Source organism: Asterias rubens, chromosome 16 (genome assembly GCF_902459465.1).
Source record: "Asterias rubens chromosome 16, eAstRub1.3, whole genome shotgun sequence".
Taxonomy (NCBI): Eukaryota; Metazoa; Echinodermata; class Asteroidea; order Forcipulatida; family Asteriidae; genus Asterias; species Asterias rubens.
Genome location: NC_047077.1, coordinates 8,119,773 through 8,133,366, shown reverse-complemented (window position 1 = coordinate 8,133,366; position 13,594 = coordinate 8,119,773). Strand labels below are relative to the sequence as shown.

General features: G+C 36.8%; 1 protein-coding gene across 1 annotated transcript in view; it reads right to left on the bottom strand.

The window, feature by feature from the left end:
• Positions 1-452: 452 nt before the first annotated feature.
• Positions 453-13,594, bottom strand: part of LOC117300698 (ADAM 17-like protease) — a 40,264-nt gene continuing 27,122 nt past the window's right edge. Inside the window, exons 17-22 of the mRNA XM_033784439.1 lie at positions 12,500-12,578; positions 11,343-11,431; positions 10,305-10,358; positions 8,898-8,941; positions 2,524-2,565; positions 453-806 (exon numbers count right to left, since the gene is read on the bottom strand). Of these exons, the coding sequence (XP_033640330.1) occupies positions 743-806; positions 2,524-2,565; positions 8,898-8,941; positions 10,305-10,358; positions 11,343-11,431; positions 12,500-12,578 (372 nt within the window). The 3' untranslated portion in view covers positions 453-742. The remainder of the gene's footprint in view (positions 807-2,523; positions 2,566-8,897; positions 8,942-10,304; positions 10,359-11,342; positions 11,432-12,499; positions 12,579-13,594) is intronic.

Below are 13,594 nucleotides of genomic sequence, written 5' to 3'. Positions count from 1 at the left end.
ATCATCTTCATTTTCTTAAACTGCAAAAACTGGGCGATAAAACTGACACCACATGTGTGTTGTCATATAAAAATATATAAGACAGATATAATATTTATACCGGGAGCTAACGTACTAGTTTTACCGGGACAATTGACATTGGTGTTGTTGTGTTTTGTTTTATACTGTTGCACGGGTACATCCATCACAAGCCTTGGCTTTTAGGATGCAGCCTCCATGTGCAAATAATGTGGAAATAAATGTTCCATTGATTGATTGATATCCAATGTGAAAAACCCCATTATCAACTTGAACTCCCCAGTTTATGCAAATACCTAGAACTCTGTATCCCTTCGAATTAAAAATATTCTTAAATAGGTTGGTGATTAAAACTTTGCATGAGGCAGTAAACACCATGTGAACAGAAATCTCTTTTGAATAGGCCTAATGTTGGTTCTACTTCTACGAAGAACAGGTGGTCGACAACTCAACTTACAGGTGGTCGACAACTCAACTTACAGGTGGTCGACAACTCAACTTACAGGTGGTCGACAACTCAACTTACAGGTGGTCGACAACTCAACTTACAGGTGGTCGACAACTCAACTTACAGGTGGTCGACAACTCAACTTACAGGTGGTCGACAACTCAACTTCGAAAATGTGTCATGGTAGTCGTTGATAAAAGAAATTTATTTGCAAAAAGGTCACGGTTTTGCAAGAATTTTTTAAAGTGAGGAAGTGAGTTATTGACCGTGAGTTAATCACAACGACGCTTCTGCTTCGCCACTATCAGACGTTCTCTGTGTGTCCCACCAATGAAGCAGACTGCGTAAGAAAGGAACAACAAGAAAACACTTTTTTAAATCAAAACAAGGAACTCGTTTTCCAAAGTTTTTAGTGGAATTCTGTGGGTGTTCTTTGTTAACGGAACACGTGAGTTGTAACTCCTTTAGCAGACTCCGTCCCATAAGACCTCATGCGTGGCGTCATATTTTGAGTAGGGCGCCCTCGCCTATCTCAGTCGGTAGATTGTTCAGTGGATTGTTCCGTAAAGGCTTCACTATACAATTGTTGCACGCTGTGACGGGATCCTGGCGTTTTGTACACTCGAGGGGAAAATGGAACCCCAGTCACAACGTGCAACAGTGTTTTGTTGTAGATTTGTATGATTGTAATTCCTCTTCTCGAAGTTCTGTTATCATCGTCAAACATTATTACGACGGACTATTCATTGTTTAATAAGCGGACGAACAAGAAACAATTCCCTCGAACCCGCAGTTGTTTCGTACACAGCGCGAAATCGACCAACGCTGGGAACGATCAAGGTGATGTACACCGGTGTCCATCACTTTTCATGTTACCTAGACTTGACTCAAGTCCCAATCCCGTGCCATCCCCAGAAAACTACTGTTTTGTGATGTTCTTACGGGGTTGTTTCATAGTAAGTTGAGGGATTAGTTTAGGGACCTCTCACACGAGAATGGGACTTGAATCAAGTCTAAATGTTACCCGGCCGGCCGAGCCATCAGGTAACATGCGTTTTTGTTGCGCGTCACATGATTGGTTTTCGACCAATCAAACTTCACAGTTTGTCACCGAGGTATAACAAACTCGCATGTTCACTCTTTGACAGATTTGCCCCCTAAAACTTGTGTGTTGATCCTCACCTGAAGATGCTGTTAACTACTGCTGCTCACATTTATTTTTTTAAGGCTTATGTTCTGTTCCATTCTTTTTGCCTATTATAAGATTGCACCACAGAGCATCTAGAATGCAAAATTGTCCCGGGCCCTTAGGCGGGCCGGGACCCCAGGCCGTAAAAGGCTTCGCGTTCCGCTTTATAGCATGTTCCATCTTTAATAGATTTGCCCCAACCACCAACCCGACCCCCCTAAAATGTCTTGTCTTGATCCACCCTTGACGATTCTGGTGATGATAGGGATGAAACGCCGTCTGAGCATTATATGCAGAAATAATAATATAGGGATACGAAGCTATAATTGAGTGTTTTTTTAAAGGTACAATGACCATGATTAAAAATGGTGTACCATAGCTTGGAATAGGCATTAAATTCCAACATCTGAGAGGGGGGTGGGTGGGGGCACATCACCCCTCGGACTACCTAGATTGCACCACAGAGCTTTTACGTCCTAAAATTTTCCTTGGGCCCTAAAGCAGCCCCGGACCCTACGCCGTAAATGTTACGACTATAACGATGTCACCATCTTTCAATATAGATTGACGCCCATGCCTTGGGAAGGGAATCGTTTGTCACAATCTTACACCTTATTTTAAACATAATTTATGCAGCGCCACCATTTAGTAAGTTTTTATGGTCAAAGATGTTGTTTAAGTTGGTAAAACCTTGGAGAAATAAGCAGAGCCTTCCTCAATTTCCCTGAAACCGTCTTTACATGAAAAATGCACAGAGACCTACCAAAAGGTACTTGCAATAAACAAACTCTCCAGCGCATGATAAATCGATAAACTTGTTTTGTGGGATAAAATAACAAAAATAACATGCGCTAAAAATGCAACTTACTGTTCGGTGTCGGCCTTTTCTTCGAAGCTTTCGTAAAGAGCGCTGTAGGCCAAATGAGAAATTGACAAAATTAAATACTGCAACCTGCTTTTCGTAGTAAGAGGGGAAAAAATAGTTAGTATGATAAACTTTGCTCAGGCAAAGTTAAATGATGATAAGACAGAGTTCCTTTTATTTGGGTCACGTCAACAGTTAACTAAGGTTTCAGTGCCATACATCTCCATCGGTGATGCTCGGATAGCTCCCTCGCTGAAAGCTCGGAACTTAGGGGTTATTTTTGATTCATCGATGACACTTCAGCCACACATCAACAACATTGTTCGTTTATCATCATATCACATCAGGAATATAGGTAAGATTCGCAAGTACTTGGACAAAAGTGCCACCGAAAAGGTTATTCACGCATTTGTTACTTCTCGTCTTGACAACGGCAATGCTCTTCTCTACAGTCTTCCTAACAACCAGATTTCCCGACTTCAGCGGCTCCAAAATACTGCTGCCCGCATTGTGACACTGTCTAGAAAATCGTGTTCTATCACCCCCATTCTGAAACAACTACACTGGCTCCCTATCTCTCAACGAATCATCTTCAAGCTGATGCTCATTGTCCACAAAGCTCTTAATGGCAAGGCTCCCCACTATATTTCTGAACTGCTTCAAGTTTACACTCCATCAAGGAATCTTCGATCAAGTTCCATGCTTCTCCTCATTGAACCCAAGTCTCGACACTCATGGGGTGACAGGTCTTTTTCTTCAGCCGCGCCACGCATCTGGAACTCTCTACCACTTAATCTTCGATCTTGTGTTTGTACCGTAAAATTCAAGTCTCTTCTCAAAACTTATCTTATGTCACAGGTTTTCAATGACTAATTTGGTTGTTTCTGTTTTTCTTTGTGTTGTGTTTTGTTTTTTTGTTTTGTTTTGGGTTTTACTGCGCCTTGAACACCCAGCAGGGTGGATATGTGCGCATTACAAGTCTTATTATTATTATTATTATTATTATTATTATTATTATTATTATTATTATCATTATCATTATCATTATCATTATCATTATTATTATTATTATTATTATTATTATTATTATTATTGTTATTATTATTATTATTATTATTATTATTATTATTATTATTATTATTATTATTATTATTATTATTATTATTATTATTATTATTATTATTATTATTATTATTATTATTATTATATTATTAAAAAAACAAGCATGGAAGTTGGTGTAGGGCCTATCTCTTAAAAGCATGTATAGGCTTCATAAAGTATTAAGCCATCTGTAGAGTAATGAGAGTGGCTTGAGCTAAAACAAATTAAGCACAGAACAATTTTGCCTACTTCTACCATCAAAAACACTCAGTTTATAACGTACCATAGTTTCGTAGCTGAGAATTTGTAAGCAACAAAATTAATTTGGAGCAACAATTAAATTTCTCTCGGAAGTGCGCATGCGTAGCACATGTCTGCTGTCATATTATAATAGTCTCCGATTGTTAAAACCAAAATCAAAAGAGGACATCATACTAGACTTGAATCAAGTCCCAATCCCGTGCCATCCCCAGGAAACTACTGTTTTGTCGGGACCACATTTTGACGGCGAGCGCGCACTGTACTGAATGCTACGGGTTGTTTCATAGTAAGCTTAGGGACCTCTCAAACGAGAATGGGACTTGAATCAAGTCTAACATCATACAAGCTCCCAATGTGAAAATCGCATATGGATGGACTGGGATAGAGTCTCACGGGGGAGAATCTCCACCCACACCGGTGTGACGTTATCAGCTCCTGCCGAATTGTGAACGGTATTAATTTCTTCTGAAGCTCCCTCTTGAATCAAACTCTTCCATCTCATGGTATTGGGAAGGGGAGGCACAGAATCCCCCATGAACACATTTCCAAAGACACCGGTCTAAAGACAAGTTGAACTAACGTTTAAAAAATCCTCTACAAAATGCATCGACAGTTGGCATTTTGACAGTAACAATCATGACAAGTTAGCAATCTCAGTTAGAAATCAAACATGCTTTGTTTAATAGAAAAATGAATCTTAATAATGCAATAACATTATAGTATGTCAAAGGGCATAAAGCTTGTCAAAAGAGCGCAGAAAGTTATCATTGTTATATTCAATACGTTGATGATTCTACTTATGCATGAATGAAGTATGATGCCATGCGCCTTTTTAAAACAAGCAATGAATTGAAGATGATTGTCTGAATGGTTTACCTTCACGGCCAGTCAAGCAGAAAACAATGTTTGTTGGAAATTATAAAACAAAAGAGAGATTAACTATTAACCTGCTTGGCAAAACTATTTGCATTATCAACTGTATGTAAACCGGTTGTTGGATTACAGAAAAAAACAAAAAACTTACAAACTTTTTTATCAAGTTTCACCTAACGATATTTCATATGCAAAAACAACATAATAGACCGCCCTACTGCGATGGAATTACGCCAGTTGCATAGGAAATATTGTGTTTGCAATGTGATCAATATACAGTTTTAGCTGTTACTTCTACATACCATTCCAGCATCAAAGTTCCCTCTAACTGCAATGATTTTATAAGATTTAATAATATGTAACTTGTTACAAGACACCTTTTTTACAATAATAAAAAATAATTTATCTTTCTTTATGCATTTTAGTTTGGCATACAAATAAATACAACTATTTACATAATATAAACGAATGTTTGAACGAACATAATAACACACCCACTGTTTTGGTTTTGATAGAAAATAACTAGATGAGGATTGATAGCTATTCAATATCAACCAGTGTGTGGTTTTGAATGATAGATGTACTATGCCAACCTGCAATATATATCATGTGGTGAACAAACTCAAACAGTATACGGTCAACCTTCCTACTGTCCGACTGTTCAATATCAACCACTATGTGGTTTTCAATGAAAGATTTACTATAGCCAGCCTGCAATATATATCATGTGGTGAACAAATTCAAACATTATACGGCCAATCCTCCTACTGTCTGACTGTTCAATACCATTCACTGTGTGGTTTTGAATGATAGATGTCTTATATGACAACCTGCAAAATGAATATCGTGTGGTGAACAGTACACAGTCAATCCTCCTACTGGCTGACTGTTTAATATCATTCACTGTGTGGTTTTGAGTGATGGATGTACTATGCCCGCCTGCAATACATGTATATATCATGTGGCGAACAAATTCAAACAGCACACAGTCAACCCTCCTACTGTCCGACTGTTCAATATCATTCACTGTGTTGTTTTGAATGATAGATATACAATGTACTAAGACAACCTGCAATGTATATACACCATGTGGTGAACAGTACACAGTCAACCCTCCTACTGTCCGACTGTTCAATATCATTCACTGTGTTGTTTTGAATGATATATATACAATGTACTAAGACAACCTGCAAATGTATATACACCATGTAGCCAACAGTGCAGTCAACCCTCCTACTTTCTAACTGTTTAATATCATCCACCACGGTTTTGAACGCATCTACAAAGCACACAGTCAACCCTCCTTATGTTTGACCATTCAATATAATTCACTATGTGGTTTTGAATGTAGATGCACTATGCTAGCCTGCAAAATATGATATCATATTATTGTTAACAATCAGACTTATAATAATGAAAGAATCCCAATTGTTGCTATTAGAACAAATGCTTCTCAAAATCAAATTTCTAATAAAAGGCTGTCACCCAATAATGATTTTTTGTCTCATTAAAATCTTGGCAAATATAATTTTATTGTTAGTTTTTAAAAATTGCATTTCCACTTGGAATATTGGCAAATGGATTCGCTTCTGAATCTATACAGAAATTGCACTTTCATTATATTCTTCATTGACAGCTAAAAATCAGTTTGCATGATTGTAAATCAATGGTCGCAATAATTTAATATCATCCAACAAGAATTTGTTAAACCTGTTATTGTTGAAATAAGTAAAAATCTCCTGAAAAATGCATCTCCTGAAAAATGTTCAAAAAGTTACCAACTCGGCAACATTTATATTTTCAATCTTACCAATCAAACCTGGGCCCTATCTGAATTGGTGGCTTTGGCTATGACAATGGCTAATGTTAAGTATGTTGCCATGGGCAGCCTATGCTTTAACACATGTCAAGGACCAAGTCACAACTACAGCCATAGCCCTAACCATTAACTCCGCAACTGGAAGACAAAGAAGTAGTCTGGCCCCAATTTAGTATTAAGACAAATCAGCAGTCATGATTACTATTTCTAAGAGGGAACATGACAAAGATTGATTGGCAGCTTGATAAAATAAGCCAAAATCTACAAATATAAAATGAAGTGTTTTCATACAAAATGTCTTTCAGTTTCATGATCACAAAATGCTGCATGCCAGTCAACATGCAATGTGTAGTTAATCAAAATGCAATGTGTAGTTTAAAAATTACTCTAAAATGTAAAGGGCAAGTAGGAGAAATATATACAGTAAAACAGAAATAGTATTAAAGTTGTTGACTCTTTGCAATACACACTTGTAACTTTAGAAACTATACTTAAAGATGGACTCCAAAGGCCAAATTAAGTTATGTGTGTACTCATTTTCGAATAAAATTAAGGATTGTAATAATCAATTATTCTAGGAGTCTCTGGGAACAACATCTTCAGCACTGCCGAAGTAGATCAAAGAGCATGATTTCTTTATAATGAAGACATTATTGTCTTCTGGTTACTAAATCACAATTTCATGATTTGTGCAATTCATATTCGTAGACGTTAAATCAATGTTTCTATGAGAGAGATTGGCTGTTGCCAACTTGGTGTTTATATCCCTTTGAGTGAGTTTTGCGGAGTTCCCTTGATGGGAAAACAAAATCATTCAAAAAACAAACAAACAAACAAACAAACAAACAAACAAACAACAAACATTTTAACTGTTTTTATAATACAAAGATCCAAATTCAGATCTAAGATTGACAAATTTTGTCTCTGTTATCTTGGAGAAATAACAAATTTTTATTAATTTCCTTTTATAATTATCAGCACCAGACCTGTCCTAAAAATGGTTATGAGTTTCACAATATCATTCCTACAGCCGTATAGTCAGTTCACCGCGAGTTTCTTCAAATCAATTTGTCATTTTATGTATTAGTACTGGCAAGATATTTTCAGTTATTTCATGTGTCAATAATCAATATTAATTTCTGAGCTGTATACAAATGCTACTAGATACTATGCACTGAGTTCCTTCTCTGTGTACTGATTATGAAACAATGTACAACGTTGTATACACACGTTGCACAAAGATTAGGTCAATGAGGAGCTAGCCTGAATGTCTCACTTCTAGGCTTGTTAATAACGGCCTATCAAACCATCAAGTAACTACCAGGCTTGCGGGACATGTACCTTGACTCACCTTCTATAAAAATTATATAGACCCTCAAGTGCAAGTGTGCAGCGCAATCATAAAATAAAAAAAGGTTGATGATGAATCGCTCTGTGTTGCATATACTCTGTGGATGTTTCTTAGTTCTGTGCAATTTAGAACATATTCATCAACACTGTAAAAAAAAAAACTGTGTGGACGGTGTTAAAGGAACACGTTGCCTTGTTGGTCTATAAAAAGCATCTGTAACCGTTTTTTATAAAATGCATATGGGTAGAAAGATGTTGTAAAAGTAGAATAGAATGATCCACACAAACCTGCACGGTTTTCCTTTTACCTCGTCAACTAACACGGTCGGCTATTTATGGGAGTCAACCATAAATGACCGACCGTGTTAGTTCGCACAGTAAAAGGAAAACTCTTTGACCTCTACGTGAGGGTGCTCAATAAATGGATTGCGCAGCACGCACACGTGTGCTGAAGAAGGATGCAACACAGCAAGAACCAACTGAGCTAAGGCATCAGAGATTCCCGAGATGGAGTTGGCTGAAGATAACCTCTCGCTCAACTGACTGACACGTGTGCATTTTTTCGTTGTTTATCATCAAATATGGGTCGAGTGAGGGACTAAAATCGACCATTGTGCAATTTTGTCTTGTACCCAGGATATATTGCATGCGTAGGTAACCATGGAATATTGACTAGTGGGTGACAAATGGTCGCTACTCGAACCTGTTTAATGGGAGTTGATAATGCTTAGTGCAATCCGTCTATAAACATCATAAATATACATCATAAATATACATAACGTCTTAATAGTTACATGTAGTTATGCCACTAGAGTCACGGTTAGAGTTAAGAAACAACAAGCAAACAAAATGCTTGGTGAATCTTGGTGGTTCAGCCAAGTTAGAAAGCGACATGCAGTATTAGTTGCTCAGCTCATTTCAGAGGACTGTTTCTTTCTCAAAGTAACCATGGTAACTAGGATAAGGTTTTGACCTGTAAACTCTGGAGCGATCCTCAGGCAGGTATCTCTCTGTATTCTAAGAAAGGAAGAAACGAGGAAAGAAAGAAGAACAAAGTCAATGAGCAGACAATCTTTTGATTAGGAATATTGTTAACGTTTCCTTGGTTGTATGTTTGTTTGTCCAAGGTTAGGGTTCAAAAGCAATCTGCTTAACCTTACAACTAGATGTTGTCATTAATCTGCTGACTACTATTGTATCACTGTATTGTATTTCATAACTCATGCTACTGTATTACTTGGGTAATTTCAACATATTGTGTGCATTATTGTAATGAATAACAGGATTGAAATAAATGTTACTGATTGAAATAAATGTTACTGATTGAAATAAATGTTACTGATTGAAATAAATGTTACTGATTGAAATAAATGTTACTGATTGAAATAAATGTTACTGATTGAAATAAATGTTACTGATTGAAATAAATGTTACTGATGAAGACTTCTGAAGGCATGATTGAAATTTAGTTATTGTAAAACAATAATAGGAATGCTTTATCAAGTTAGTACAATTCAATTCAATTCAATTCAATTCAATTCAATTCACTTCAATTCAATTAACTTCAATTCAATTCAATTCAATTCAATTCAATTCAATTCAATTCAATTCAATTCAATTCAATTCAATTCAATTCAACTCAATATTAATTCCTCATGCCAGCATGAAGTTCATTTCCTCGGTTTGCACATAAACAAATTTTTTAATATAAATACACAGCACAAAAAAATATAAATTAAAAGCAAGAAAGTAGATAAACCATAAAATAAGAACCAGATAAAATAAGAAAAAGGCGTGATCAGTATGTTGTAATAAAAAAATAATTCAATAAATTCAATAAAATGGCCCAAAATACAGGACAAAAAACAGGAAGGGGAACGAATGAAATATATAACTGGTGGGGTGACAGTGGGAATAAAGGGCTAAACATAGACATGTGCACTTTGTCTTGGCTTTAATAGACTTTTCAGGGGATTCAGATTCAATTTTTGCAAGGGCAAAACAAATCAGTGATCAGACTTTAGGAAGAATACCATACCTGGGTGAGCAAGTTCTTGAGTTTAGTCACACATACCTGGCAGAAAAATACTGAATGTTGAAGCACCTTGAGCCACTATTATTATTATTATTAATCAAATTCCTTTGAAAATAACAATAATAATAATACATGTACATGTAGTGGCTTCTTATATAGCGTGCATATCCGTTACTCAGTGACACTCAAGGCACTTTAACATTCAGTATTTTCCTGCAAGGTATGTGAGACAACGTTTGAAGCATGAGACCTACTCCTTATAGATAGCACCGTGTAATGGTTTACTAGGTGCTGCCCTAATCGTAACTAATCATGAATTTGTATATATGAATATTCAAAACTCACTGTTGGGTTCAGCCAATCATCGGCAGTCTTTACCTCGGCTGCTCTTTTACCATCCTACAAAAAAAAGATGAATTATTTAATTTGTGTTGACTTTCCATATAAAATAATAACTAGTTCTTATGTAGTGCATTTTACAATAAATGTTAATGACCATCAAAGCGTACTTGATAACAAGCAAGTAAGAGCTGTTGATTACAATAAATGTTAATGACCATCAAAGCGTACTTGATAACGAACAAGTGAGAGCTGTTGATATTAAAAAAGCATTATGAGAAACGACCCCCTTTTCATATGTAGTTTTAGAACAAGAGGTAATTTTTCCCCAAGAATTTAATCTGAGAAAGGCATGAAATCTTTCTCAAGCATCTATAGGCTCACCATTCAATGCAACAAGGGTGAATCTTTCTCAAGCATCTATAGGCTCACCATTCAATGCAACGAGGGTGAATCTTTCTCAAGCATCTATAGGCTCACCATTCAATGCAACGAGGGTGAATCTTTCTCAAGCATCTATAGGCTCACCATTCAATGCAACGAGGGTGAATCTTTCTCAAGCATCTATAGGCTCACCATTCAATGCAACGAGGGTGAATCTTTCTCAAGCATCTATAGGCTCACCATTCAATGCAACGAGGGTGAATCTTTCTTTCATTAATTTTCTTGCAGCTTTGATGACAAATTGAGCCCCAAATTGAACAGGTTTGATATGTTATAATATGTCGGGATACACCATTTGGCAATTGTCGTTGACAGTTTACCAATGTGTCACATGTGTTTAAAAACAAAGTACTAAAGCAGTTAATTTGAGATATTATTTTTACCTACCATTAAAAGCCCGGTTCATACTTCCTACGAATGCGAAACAAAGTCTAGTGACGCAACAATCAGTATGTGCTCCATTTCCCTTTGTGACGCTGAGAAATTCGCTTTGCACGAAGCATTCGCAGGAAGTATGAACTGGGCTTAAAGCACCATAAATGTGTTTAATAACAAACTATAGTCCTAGAGCAATTAATTTGAGGTATCATATTCACTTACCATGTAATTCACCAGACAACTGCAAGGTAGCCATATGACCAGAGAAATGATTATGGTAGCTGCAACAACGTTGTCTTTTAAAATACGGGCTGGGGGAAAACAAAATGGTCATTCACAACTTTAGAAGTGTTTAGACAATTTTTGATTTTTAGAAATTTTAAAATAATGTACAAACTGTGAACCAACTGCCACTACAACTTGGATGGCACTCTAAAAACATATGTTGGGTAAGGGGCCATTAGCGAAACCTGGGTCCAGAAGGCCCTTCAGTTTTGATAAAACTTGGGAGAAGAGGTTTTTTGAAAAGTGTTTAGTTGTACATTTTTGTGCAATTTTTAATAACAAGCCTTATGCAAGTTGGATTTGAATAAAGTCTAGTCATGTGCTTGATCACAATTGACCACTTATAATTGAATTCCTCAGACTATAGATACAGTTGCTACATGTCACGTGATTGGGGCAAGCGTAATTACCTAAGAGACAGTGAACACCCATACACAATTTAGAATGGATGTGTATGGTTTCTATACAAAAGTTTGCCCTGAACCATTTGACATAGCAACTGTCTCTTTAGTCTGAGGAATTCAAATGTAAGTGAGTACATTGTGACTAAGCAAGGCATTGTACCAGACTTTATTCAAATCTATCTCTAAAATGGCTCAATATTTAAAATTAAAATTAAAGCACAAACAAAAATAACTTTTGAATGCCTCCCTCCCCCCCCCCCCCCAATGAAAGTGAACTTTAAACGAGTGGAAACATTTAGATCCGGGTTGAAGAAACAGCTTTTGTTTACCATCAGCCTCCGGATTAGCAGAAAAATGACAGACAGAGGGGTTAAAGACACTTGACACTTTTGATAATTACTCAAAATAATTGTTAGCATAAAAACTTTGTACCAAGGAATGGAGAGCTGTTGGTAGTATAAAACATTGTGAGAAACGGCTCCCTGTGAAGCCGTTTTTAAGGCATCTGAAGGCACATGAATTTGTGCAGCAGTGTTTTTTTTCTTTCATCATTTCTGACCAATGAAGTGCAAATTTTCACAGGTTTGTTATTTTATGCATGTATTGGGATACACTAATTAAACAAAAATGAGACTGCTGGTCTTGTGTCCATTGCCTTTAATGCTTTAATCCCGTGCCTTTAACACTTACCTATTTTGTTGATGGTGATGCCTTCAAAGACATCAAATAATCGTTCAATAAAATCTTGAGTCTGACTCTCACATGACCCCTGAAAATTAGGTAAAGAAATAACCCTGTTTATTAAGGGTGCACGCACAACATTGGAAAGATAGAAAGTAATGGTCACAGATTGGCACGTTACTCGTCAATAATCCTGAGCGGTTATGTTGTAATTGCAACGTTACTCGTCAATAATCCTGAGCGGTTATGTTGTAATTGCAACGTTACTCGTCAATAACCCTGAGCGGTTATGTTGTAATTGCAACGTTACTCGTCAATAATCCTGAGCGGTTATGTTGTAATTGCAACGTTACTCGCCAATAATCCTGAGCGGTTATGTTGTAATTGCAACGTTACTCGCCAATAATCCTGAGCGGTTATGTTGTAATTGCAACGTTACTCGTCAATAATCCTGAGCGGTTATGTTGTAATTGCAACGTTACTCGCCAATAATCCTGAGTGGTTATGTTGTAATTGCAACGTTACTCGTCAATAATCCTGAGCGGTTATGTTGTAATTGCAACGTTACTCGCCAATAATCCTGAGCGGTTATGTTGTAATTGCAACGTTACTCGTCAATAATCCTGAGCGGTTATGTTGTAATTGCAACGTTACTCGCCAATAATCCTGAGTGGTTATGTTGTAATTGCAACGTTACTCGTCAATAATCCTGAGCGGTTATGTTGTAATTGCAACGTTACTCGTCAATAATCCTGAGCGGTTATGTTGTAATTGCAACGTTACTCGTCAATAATCCTGAGCGGTTATGTTGTAATTGCAACGTTACTCGTCAATAATCCTGAGCGGTTATGTTGTAATTGCAACGTTACTCGCCAATAATCCTGAGTGGTTATGTTGTAATTGCAACGTTACTCGCCAATAATCCTGAGCGGTTATGTTGTAATTGCAACGTTACTCGTCAATAATCCTGAGCGGTTATGTTGTAATTGCAACGATACTCGTCAATAATCCTGAGCGGTTATGTTGTAATTGCAACGTTACTCGTCAATAATCCTGAGCGGTTATGTTGTAATTGCAACGTTACTCGTCAATAATCCTGAGCGG